This window comes from Apium graveolens, chromosome 5, assembly GCF_009905375.1.
Source record: "Apium graveolens cultivar Ventura chromosome 5, ASM990537v1, whole genome shotgun sequence".
NCBI classification, from domain to species: Eukaryota; Viridiplantae; Streptophyta; class Magnoliopsida; order Apiales; family Apiaceae; genus Apium; species Apium graveolens.
In genome coordinates this window covers 88,771,860-88,784,264 of record NC_133651.1, presented here as the reverse complement: position 1 = coordinate 88,784,264, position 12,405 = coordinate 88,771,860, and the positions used below count along the sequence as shown (strand labels likewise).

Here is a 12,405-nt window from a genome sequence, read left to right as displayed (position 1 = left end):
TATTATTATTCTATTGATCATTAATTCCCGACCAATAAGGTATTAAAATTGTTATTTTTTGTAAAAAAAGTAGTAAACTCATTAAACTAATATTTTTTTTCTTGATTTCGATCCTATTAATTCAAAGGGGTTTAAGTGCAGTGCTTAAGAGAATTACATTACATATTTCACTTCAATTTTTTTTTTTTAAAAAAGAATCGAAAAAATATTTGTTTTACATGATTATGTGGATTTCAACGCTTTCAGTATGTAGATTATTTTCTTTACTATTCCACCTAACTCGAGATATTAGGCAACGTTATAGCGTATGCAAATTCTGTAGCATGACATACCAATATCTTATTAGCACTCGTGACAGATTTTAAGCAACAACCCTTTAATAATAATCATTTTTCAACAGCTTCTTACACAGAAATTGAAGTCTTGCTAGTAGTAGTCATTGACATTGAGAAATATCAAGTTCCACGCAATTGAAAGCTTATTTCCAGTAGAATTTCAATCACAATTCACCAGCTTATACTTGCACATATTTTGGAAGTAATTTTATGGATTGACCTACTACGCAGGCGTAACTGCATTCGCTCGTATATAGGATGTCTGTGATGATATTCAAATTGATATAATTTTCATTTTCAAGTATAAGTATGTGCGATGAACATTCATATATATACCGACTTTAGTTGTATACTGTAGGGGTAAGTACTTCTATTTTCCGAGCTCAGTTCCTGTAAAGAAAATGGGAGTGAAGATATCATATCAAGCTCTCTATAATATAATCAAGTTATGAGTATGGCCTAGTTGCATATATCAAAAGATCACAGCTTTTGTACACGTATATAAAGTTCTACATTCATCTGAAACATGTTAAACATCTAGAACATCAATATTATTAACACCTCTGCTTGGAATTCTAAAGTTCATTACTCAGTTAATACCTCCCGCAGGTCTCAGCTTGTGAGTTTAAAAGAAGTTGAAAGATTGAAACAGCAAAGCAGCATCTTGTATTAACTTAACAAATAGATTGAGCAGCTTGTTGAGCTAATTGCAGGTACACAACCCCAATGATACTTTTTCTCATATTATATCTGATATGCTTTGTTCATTCATGGAATGTAGAGTTCGATGGCATGTCTGTTGCAGATTCCATTCCACTACTCGAGTGACCTGAGGCAAAAGTCCTCTCATGCCACATGTGACACTAATTCTAGAAATTGCATCTTTGATGGCTAGGCAGGTGATGGAAAATAACAATAAGCCCTTCTACAAGACAAAGTAGTTAAAAAATCTACAATACGACACTCACTGGGACTACTGCCACACCTTGGAATTTTAAAACTAGGACTTCTGCTTGCATTTCCTCCCTCGGCACAGTCATATGGTAGTGCCAATGCCCAAGCCTCGTATATATTTTTGCAATCAAGACCAATTGCAGCTGCTCAAATAACTACTGCAGATAAATTACACAGTTTCAAAAAGCATAAAGAGACCAACAACATAATGTCAAGCAAGGGACTAAGAATTAATTATATAGATATCTAGATGCTTTTGTTTTCAGTAAATCTGCAATGACTAACATGGTAATTTATTTAGCAACAAAAAAACTTCATTTAATATTTACATGGTCTAAGACCTGTATTTAGTCTGTAACTATTTGTTCTTGAATCATTGTACCTTGATCATCATATATGGGAAAACAAGAACAAGAAAGAACGAACTCCAGTAGTATGATTAGACCCACACACGCGAGCCATTGACGAAGATCCTAGAAGCAATGGGCTCCTGGATGAAGTGATTTGTGTTAAAATTTCTTACTGATTTTGCGATCACTCTACAAAATGATTGATTTTGCGATCACTTACAAGTTACACCAAACAATTGGAGCTGCATTTGATCAGTTTCAGGTTTCAACACCGTCCAAATAGAAACATGAGTACAAAGGAATCTGATTTCTAATAGCAACCTGATGTTGATAGTAAGATCTTTATGGACTCCAATGCAGGGAAAGGCAATGCAAGATTCAAAAATGTCGACTACTCTTTCAAGACTATCGCTTTTGGCCTCTCTTAGAATTGAAAAAACTCCCGTCGGGTTCCTTAATGGGAGTGTAAATGAGAAAGGCATTTAAGGGACTGTTCATTCTCCCCACACAGACTGAAACTTATTTCTCGATGTACCCGAACATATAACCTCCCTGATTGTAATCCCAGTACCAGCTCTTATTCTAAGCTAACACTGCTATATTATTGATTCCACCAAATCCTCCTTTCCAAATCAGCAACTTATATAACATCCCATTAACTCTAACAAGTCATCCATTTGATATCCAATTAACTCAAACAAGTCATCCATTTAATATCCAATTAACTCTAACAATTCATCCATTAAGTTAACACTAAAATACTAATTGTGGCTAACAAAACTCACTGCCCAGACTCCAATCTTGTCCTCAAAGTTAAAAGATGAAATTGTTCCAAAACACCTCCATGTCATGTTCATTGCACTCGTTAACTTCAGGCTCAACTCCATGTCCCCAAAGGACTTGTAATTCAAAAGGGAGTTACAAGTCCTTTGGGTACATAGAGATGAGCTTTACAAATCGACGGGATACTACCCCAAGGCATAATCTTTCTTTGAAGTATGAATGTGAATCTAGAATTTTCAATTTAAGACATCAATTGCAAGCCTATATACATCAATTTCTCATTTTACTTTCAACAATCTTCACGATATTGACGATCAAGAATGAACTAAAAAAAATAACAATTATAATAAATAAGAAGTAAAACATGGAAAAATAAAATTAAAATACTCATATCTGGCATATTAGTATATTACACATAGACAAGGGGTTATGTTATCCATGCTTGAACAAACAAAAACAAACTTAAATAAACAATCCGTTGAAGTGATTGTATTATTCTACCATATCGCATATGACTTAATAATCATTAGTCGTCTAACGCATGATAATTAACTAGTAAAATAGTGTGCGCTTAAGATTCCTCTAAATATATTGAAGTTATTTAGCTATGGGAGACTATTGTTGTTCAAATAAATGACAAATGGTTTTTTGTTAAGGTGGGTCAAATTCTTCAAGGCTTATGTTCGCTATGAAATTATCTGGATGACTGGATCTGGTACTTCTTCTCTTTCACTCAGCAGATTTTTGTTTTCTTTATGATCTTTCTCCATCAATGAATTATTTGCAGGAGGAAAAGAAACGAGCTTACAGTGCTAACATGTCTTTTGTCTGATATGTTCAAAATCCAATTAAATTTTAATAATAATTTACAGTGACTACTTATTAATATTTATCAATATCTTAGTTTTCTCACACACATTTCTTAACTACTATACTTTTTGAGGATAAGCGGGGGCAGTGACATAAAATATATTATAGATGTACAATACCGAGTTACTGTCTCTATCTCCCAAACTCTAGTTTTAAAATAGCAGTTAATTACTGGCTCTTTTCATTGCTTACAACTGATCATTAGTTATATAGAGCGATGAAGTTAACCGTGAACTTCTTCAGTATGGAGCTAAGCTCGTACTGTAAAAGAAATTTACAACAGGCTTTAATGGCTACCAAACTCTAGTTTTAAAATAGCAGTTAATTACTGGCTCTTTTCATTGCTTACAACTGATCATTAGTTATATAGAGCGATGAAGTTAACCGTGAACTTCTTCAGTATGGAGCTAAGCTCGTACTGTTATAGAAATTTACAACAAGCTTTAATGGCTAAAGAATGATAATGGTAACAAGGACATATCTGCGTACCTTTGTGCATCGAAGATCAGAGAACACCTTCTCTTGCTGATGCATCTTCTAGTTCAGATATAGTAGCCAAAATCCAACTTTCTAAATGAGACAAGTTTCTGACGTGCATCATACTTGGGCAATCATCATAATTTGCAGGCAAGAAACTGCAGTTTTAGTAATGCATGTTTTACCATTTTCGATTATGGACAGTGACCATAAAGGAGTAAATTGAATAGAGAGACAAGATTCATTGCATTATTTTGCACCTTCAAGCAGGTAATAAACTCTTGGCATGTTGAAACAAAAAAGTATCTACAACATTTTAAACTAAAGAAACAGGGACCTGTGATCCAAAGGGGTTTTTGAGCTCAATGTACATTGAAGTGACATTTGATCAAGACGTATCAGCTTAGACTCGATACAAGCTCAAACAAAGTCATCAAAAGCAAAAAACAATTTTAAAATAAAATTAGTAATCAATTAAATTCTAAATTTATCATCAAAAATACCAAATAGCTAGAGTGAAGTAATCTCGAAACAAAAATATGCATTTTTCTATCAGAAAGTTATGAGTTGTGACACATATACATCAGATTGCAAGTTAGATATAACACACACACACACACAAACAATGAACAGATACAAGTAAGGATGACAATAAACGGTGTATACAACAACAAACTTTTCTCAAGAAGTAGTATCACTTTCCGTTTGTAGTTTTATGACAGTAAATAAAAGGTAACAAAAATCTTCTATAGTAAAAAAGATCAATTTGATACCTGATATTAAGTTGGTAAAAGGTTACAGCCCTTTGATTTTAGTTTAGATTCCAGACCAAAAAATTTCAGTCCAGAAAGCATCAAGTCTGCTGTCTTCTTCTTTGTGTGATCAATAAGTATTTCATCATAAACTATCAAGTCGGCCTCGGTTAAAAGTTTACAATCTCTCAAATAGGTGAAGACTTTCTTTGCCTCATCTATCGTTCCACGTTTGCACATGCCACAGACAATAGCAGAATATACAACTTCATCCAGAAGGGTACCCTTCTGCATCATCTCACCTAACACTTCTATTATTTTTTCCGCATCATTTTTCTTACACACGTGGAGAATCGCTAGACTATACTTAAACTCCATTGGACCACTTGTAACATTGGCTAAGCAGTCACGAATAAGCATCATAGCTTCATCAATATCCCCTGTTTTGCAAAGCCCTTTAACGAGAGAATAATAGGCCTCAACAGAGGGAACTAAAGACATCTCCTTTATCATATTATAGCAGGAACATGCTTCTTGGATGTCACCTTTTTCAGTAAAACATTTAATCCCATTGTTGTAACTTGATAAGTCAGGTTCAAAGTGTGAGTTTTTCAACTCCTGAAATAGAATTAGTGCCCGATCAACCTCCCCAATATGATAAAGAGCCTCCATAATTATATTGTATATTGAAACACTAGTATATTCTTTTAGCTTTATGTAGTCAAACACTTCTACAGCAGTCATCACTCTATCCTCTTTCTCCACCATATATGAGAAGAATCTACAAAGATCATCAATGATATTGAAACCAAGTTTTTGAACCTCACCAACCAATTTGCAGAAATCATCCATATTCCTCGACTCCGCATATGAAACTAGCATAGGATTCACCGTCACAAAATCCGGTTGCAGATCCTCTTGAACTGTGACTTGAAAAAGTCTATAGGCCTTTTCAATGTGGTTGGCACAACACAAACCTTTTATAAGTGAATTATATATAGCCAAATCGGCCCTATATCCGGAGTCAATCAAATCCTTCAGCAAATCACATGCCAAACCAATCTTCCCTTCCACAACAAATGCCTCGATCAAGGATCCATAAATAACCCTGTCAATCAAATACTTCTTCTCTTTCATCTCTTTGAACAACTCATAACCTTTCAGAACCCGATTTCCTTTACATAAACCTAGAATCAAAGTTGAATAAGCCATAACATCAGGCTGAACCTTGTCATTCAGCATTTCTTCCCAAATTCTCAAACACCCATCCAAGTTACCTTCCGAAACCAACAGACGCACCAGTGCAGTGTATGCAAAAACATCCGGTTTACACAACTTCTCCCTCATCTGATTCAAAAGTTCAAAAACCTCATCCATACGTCCTTCCTTACATAACCCCTTGATCAAAATCATGTAAGTAATACTCTCCTCCACCAGTCCCTCATCTCTAAAATCAGCATAAACTGTCATCGCTAAATCAACATGATTCGTTTTAACCAAAGCATCCAGTACCCTGTTATACAAAAAAATACGCGGTCTAACTCCAAATTTCTTCATCTTTTCATACACATAGTACACTCTAAGACCCCTATTAGCATCCGCATGCATTCTAATCAAAATTTCAAACTGTTTCTCAGTAGGCTCTTTCCCTTGCATGTTCATTAGCTCAGGCACTTGATCCGCTGCCCGAAACTGATTATTCCGATTCAAACAATACGCTAAAGCATTATAACACGCAAAATCATGTTTATATCCTTTCTGCTTACCTGCATTACATAATCTTAATTCATTAATCCCTCGAACTAGGCCAAAAGGTTCAATTTTTTTATGATCACATTTCAAGACACAAACACAAAATACATTACACATAATAAGCTACATCATTATAACACGCAAAATCATGTCTATATCCTTATTGCTTACCTGAATTACATAATCTTGATACATTAACCCCTCGAACTAGGCCAAAAGGTTCAAAATTTTTACGATCACATTTCGAAACACAAATACAAAATACAGTACAGATAATAAGCTAAAGCATTAAAACACGCAAAATCATGTTTATATCCTTTTTGCTTACCTGCATTACATAATCTTGATCCACTACTCCCTTGAACTAGGCCAAAGGTTCAATCTTTTTACGACAACATTTCGAAACACAAACACACAATACATTACACACATATAATTATAAAAGTTTAGATTTTTAGTACCTGCCCAATGAAAGAACTTAGAAGAAAGTCTTGGATCATCTTGAACCTTAAGCACTTCAGCAACAAGTTTAGGACTGACCCGTCTGAGCTTATTAAGATCCGAAACAACTTGTGGGCCCCACCGGCCATGTTTTCTAAAAGAATCAACAATGTAACGAGCAATTGGAGATAAAGATTGAGCTACAGAGAAGAAATGGGCAGATGGGTCAGTAATGGGTTGGACTAATTGAGGTGAATCCGGGTCCCAATTGTCCAAATTGAAGGTGGTGGGTCCGGTGGAAATGGGGGGTTTATTGGGGTTTATGGTAGTACGATTGGTGAAAAGGCCGCCGTGGACGGTGGGGCGGTTTTGGGTGGGCTTACGGTGGCCGTAGTAGAAGTATAGCTTGTTTGTGGGGGGAGCTTTGGGTCCCATTTTTGGCTTCTACAGTTCTACTTCAAAAATGGGAAAGTGGGCGTATGAGTAGGGTTTGTTATTATTATTTTTTTTGCTTGTATTTGAATTTGATAAGATACAAATATTTAAAAAATTATTTAAATTGAGTTTGAGTTTAAATTTAATTTATTAATTGAATAATTGAGTTGGATTCGCACAACTTTAAATTTTATAAATTTATTATGAAAATATTGAATTATATTTTATTTTGAAATATTATTGAATTTAACTTATTAATAGTTGAATATTAATTTTAAAGCGATAATTTTCTAGTTAATACCTTTTAATTTTAAAACGGTGGAACTTTATAAAACACAAACTAAAGTTAGACTATATTTTACAACTTAAAAATCAAAAAAATCACAGTGGATAAAAAAACTAGGGTGTATTTAAAGCTGTATTTATTATTAGGGTTCGTGAGTTTCAAGACTTTATTTGACTGCTCTAACTCAATCTGCATTCACAAGATGTCTACGTACCTTGATGTGCGCTAATGATCAAGTCAAACATAGTTCTGATTTGTGGGATGATGCCTCTTATATAGGCATGTGATGCCTTGAATTGGATTAGGTTTAGGAGATTTGGTGGTCAAGTCTCAGATTTGGAGTGGACTTTGGAGTACTATAATGCAGGAAATCGATTCCTTATTCCATGAAGTTTCTGGGAGGCCAATCCACAAAGAGTTATTCCCTTATTTGGACTCTATTTGTCAGCTGATATTACCCATATTTATTAATTATAAAATTAATTATTATTCAGGGTTTTGGGTCATTCTAAATGTGCTTTATTTATAACACAAACCGTGCATAATTAATTTCACATTAATTATGTAATCAATAATTATTTTATTCTCTATCATTTGCCCCCCAATCTCTGGGAAATCATACAAGATTTCGTAAAAGTTAAGTTTCTTTATTCCCTTGAAGGGTATCATTTTTAACGTAAAGTGTGGATCGACCTACACATATACAACGATTTGCCTTATCCGAATCTTCAGGTTATTTTCTGGAATTTTAATATCCACACTCATTTTCTCACCTTACTCCTATTTTTAGGTATTTTCTGGTATTATTCTTCAATTTTATGGGGTTTTCCTTAATTTTCAGGATTTTTTCTTAATTTTCAAGATTTTTCCTTAATTCTCAGGATTTTTCCTTAATTCTCAGAATTTTTCCTTAATTTTCGGGATTTTTTCTTAATTATCAGGATTTTTCCTTAATTCTCAGAATTTTTTCCAGAAATTATATTTTCCTGAAACTTTCCAATTTTTTTTACAACAATTTCGATCAGGATTCTGATCGAATTATGCTCCTATTTCTTCTGCTCGTGAGTTTTTGGGTCAGGAGGATTTTCGATCAGGATCCTGACCGAATTGCGGTCAGGATATTTCTTGATTTCAATTCCTGACCAAATTATGCTTTCCTGAAATTCCTGCTCATGAGTTTTTCGGTCAGGAGGATTTTCGACCAGGATTATGACCGAATTTCGGTCGGGATTTTCCTTGGTTTCAATCCTGACCGAATTATACCTTCTTTTTTATTCCTTCCGTGAGTTTTTCTACCATGACGATTTTCGACCAGGATTTCGGTCATAATTTTCCTTTGACTGATTTTCTGACCGAATTATGCTCCCATTATTCATGGTCATGTATTTTTCGACCAAGAGGTTTTTCGATCAGAATCCTGACCGAATTTAGGTCAAGTTCTACTCCTTGACTCAATTTTTGACCGAATTAAGCTTCCATAATTCCTGGTCGTAGGTTTTTCGACAATGATGAAATTCGATCAGAATTTTGACCGAAATTAGGTCAGGATCCATTCGACTAGAACTGTAATCGATTTGGGCTCCTTTGTGGGCCTCGTATGGACCAAATTTATTTGGGCTTACTAAGCTGGTCCTCCTAATTGGGCCTGCTAACTCTCGCTAAGTTGGGCCTTTTTTCTTTCTAGAATTTTCCAGTCTATGGGCCCTTAAGCTGGGCTTTTGACTAGCCTGTTTTTTTTACTTCTCCAGAATGTTCTGGAGTTTTTAAAATTACTATTTTTTTAATTTTTAAGAACATCCCGGAAGCTTCTGGAATTGGGCTCAAACTTTTGGGCTGGGCTTTTGACCGGCTATAACCGGTTAATATTCTCCTTTTACCGGCCCAGTGACCGGCTAGAGGGGCTATATATGAGTGGGGGTAAAGTGAGATCACTTCACAATTCACTTTCTCATTTTCAAATCTCTCTTCTCATTTCTCCTCTCCCAACCTCCTAAGGTTTTTCCGGTGGTCAGCCAATTTTTCCGTTCAGGATTTCTGGGTTTGTGATCAAAGATCAGTAGAATCTTCATCTTTTTCCTCCAACTTTCAGTTTCAAGCATTCATCCCATCTCCATCAATGGCGGATAAGAGCACAGAGAGAGATACTAAAATTTCCTCAACTACTAAAAGATGTAACGAAATTCAAGTTCGTTCATCTTATATGTCTCTTTGTTAGATATGATCAACACTAGGGGAGACGAGTACCCATCCGATGCTCATTTAGATTCTTTTGATTACTGCAATAAATGATATAACGTGGCTGACATTAATAAACTTAACACAACTTATAATGTTCGTCCTCCCCTTAGAATAATTACTGTTGACGGTGGTGATCGTGCATGCCACTGGAAAAGCGATAGTCTTTTTATTTATGCAGATGCCTTTGTCGCGGGGCTTAGATTTCCCTTTCACGAGTTTATTACTATATTGTTAGCTGACTTACAAGTTAACCCTTTTCAACTTCCACCCAATGCCTGGAGGAATGTTCTATGTTTTATGGTCCTATGCCTTAGGCAGGATTTTCCCCTTTCGGTAGTCGATTTTAGGAAAATCTTTCAATGCTATAACAGTGCCTAGACCTCTTGTGGTTGGGTTTACATTAGGTAGATGCCCAAATGTCCACAAATTTTCAACAGTGCATCCATCGCTGATAACAACCAGCATTGGAGGGACAGTTTTTTTTGGGTTGAAATGGGAGTGGTGATTGGGGCACCCTTTTTAAGTCTTTCTTTGGTAAAGTTAGTGATGGTAGCCCTAACACCCTTCATCTATCAGATGAGGAAAATCTCATATATAGTGAGCTTATAAAAGATGAAGGCAAGATCGCAAGTTGGACTTTGTTGGAAGAGTTTTCCTTAATCCATATGGGACTTTCTACACATTGCAGGGTATTTCTCATTATCTTTACTCCGTTTTCCTTTTTTATATGTTATTAACTGTTAGATATATTTGTGATGTCATGTGTAATATGATTTGTGTTTAGTTTTCAGATCTTAACTAACAGGACATATCAGTACTTAACTGGAAATCAGTACTTATACTGAAGTCAGGACTTAAGATATCAGAACTTAAGTTATCAGAACTTAAGTTATCAGGAGATATTTATCAGGAGATAATATCAGGACTTAATGAGACTTTCAGATAAGGCAGGCTGCTGATTGAAAGGAAAGAAGATCAAGACAAACGCAAGAAGAAATATGCATGAAGAAGGAATTCTATGAAGAATAGAATACTTGGAAGAAAAGATAACTAATTGATATATTTTAGGAAGCAGAATTATATTCAATATCAATTAAAAGATTATCTTGTAACTGTGTAGTATATAAACACATGCATAGGGTTTACACTATATGTGTTATCATTATCGAAAATATTATTCATTGTAACCCTAGCAGCTCTCGTGATAATTTGTTCATCACTGAGAGAGGATAGTTCCATATTGTAACAGAGTTTATTGTGTTGAATAAAATCTGTGTTATGTTACGTGTGTTCTTTAATTCGATTTGATTATAGTAAACACTGTATTCAATCCCCTTCTACAGTGTGTGTGACCTAACAAGTGGTATCAGAGCAAATCTGTTAATACACAAACAGTTTAAGATCCAAAAACAATCATGTCTGAAGAAGAACAAACTCCAAGCAAGCCCACCAAAACTGAAGAACCTCCAAAGACTCAAATCCATAATTGATATGAGACTATTAGAGTTCCCATAGTGAAACCATCTAAATATCCCATATGGAAGGTGAGGATGTCTATGTTTCTGGAAGCTACAGATCCAGAATACCTTGACAGAATCAATGAAGGACCACACAAGCCAACCAAGCTCTCTGTTGTAGTTGCAGATCAGCCAGCACAGACAGTACCAAAGGAGAAAAGTGAATATACAGCTGAAGATATCTCATCTATTGATAAGGATGCAAAGGTACGACATTTGCTGCATAGTGCCATTGATAATGTCATGTCAAACAGGGTAATCCATTGCAAGACTGTAAAGGAGATATGGGATGCCTTGGAAACAAGATGTCAGGGAACTAATTCTATTAAGAAAAATAGGAGGACTATATTCACTCAAGAGTATGAGCACTTTGACTCAAAACCTGATGAGTCATTAACTGGATTATATGACAGATTTGTCAAACTCTTAAATGATCTGTCACTGGTGGACAAGGAATATGAACTTGAAGATTCAAATCTTAAATTCCTGTTAGCTCTTCCTGAAAGTTGGGATTTGAAGGCCACCACTATAAGAGACAACTATGTTCTTGATGAAACAACACTTGATAAAATTTATGGGATGCTCAAGGCTCATGAACTTGAGATGGAACAAAGAAGCAAGAGGAATGGAAGGAAGTCAAGGACAGTTGCTCTTAAGGCTGAGGAGGAAGTCCCCAAAATAGCTGCCTCAAGAAAAGGCAAGGAAAAAGCTCTCATCACAGAGTCTGATACTGAGTCATCAAGTTCTGATTGTGATGATGACTTAAAAACTGAAAGCTTACCTGAGATGGATCCTGATGAAGAGATGATGAAGATGTGTGCTCTTATGATGAAAGGAATCACAAGGATTGCATACAGGAAATTCAGAAAGGGAAAGAAATTTCCAGGAAAGGTGCAAGTTCTGATAAGAAGAGTTTCAGAAAATCTGAAGGCAAAGGAGGAATGTCTGATATAGGAGATTACTTAAATGTCAAATGCTACAACTGTGGTGAGAAAGGCCACATATCTCTTGATTGCAAGAAAGTAAAGAGTGACAAAGGCAAGGCTCTTGTCACAAAGAAGGAAAGCTGGACAGACACTTCAGATTCTGAAAGTGAGGTGAACTATGCCTTAATGGCAAATGCTGATAGCAGTTCTGATGCTGCTGAGTTAAAGGTACCTCAAACTACTTATACCTTTCATACTGATGATATTACTGAGTTGAGAAGATATCTTA

The 12,405-nt window shown here is 35.3% G+C and overlaps 1 protein-coding gene across 7 annotated transcripts; it reads right to left on the bottom strand.

Moving 5' to 3' along the window:
• Positions 1-749: 749 nt before the first annotated feature.
• LOC141724243 (pentatricopeptide repeat-containing protein At4g20740) lies at positions 750-7,204 on the bottom strand. Of its 7 annotated transcripts, none has more exons than XM_074526304.1 (6): positions 6,735-7,204; positions 4,543-6,287; positions 3,782-3,927; positions 1,860-1,960; positions 1,672-1,779; positions 750-1,447 (listed from the first exon to the last, which is right to left on the bottom strand). In XM_074526304.1, the coding sequence occupies exons 1-2, from the start codon at positions 7,147-7,149 to the stop codon at positions 4,549-4,551; spliced, it is 2,154 nt and encodes a 717-aa protein (XP_074382405.1). In that variant the 5' UTR covers positions 7,150-7,204; the 3' UTR covers positions 750-1,447; positions 1,672-1,779; positions 1,860-1,960; positions 3,782-3,927; positions 4,543-4,548. The 7 variants fall into 7 exon arrangements, with proteins under 7 accessions (XP_074382405.1, XP_074382407.1, XP_074382408.1 ...); XM_074526306.1 differs by having other exon boundaries at positions 750-1,444; XM_074526307.1 differs by lacking the exons at positions 1,672-1,779; positions 1,860-1,960 and having other exon boundaries at positions 750-1,226; positions 1,321-1,447.
• Positions 7,205-12,405: the final 5,201 nt, after the last annotated feature.

Bases quoted from the DNA above. Each gene is read 5' to 3' on its own strand.
- LOC141724243 (XM_074526304.1), bottom strand. From the start codon at position 7,149: ATGGGACCCAAAGCTCCCCCCACAAACAAGCTATACTTCTACTACGGC. The intron at 6,288-6,734 runs GTACTAAAAATC...TATGTAATGCAG, and splicing joins TAAGTTCTTTCATTGGGCAG to GTAAGCAGAAAGGATATAAA.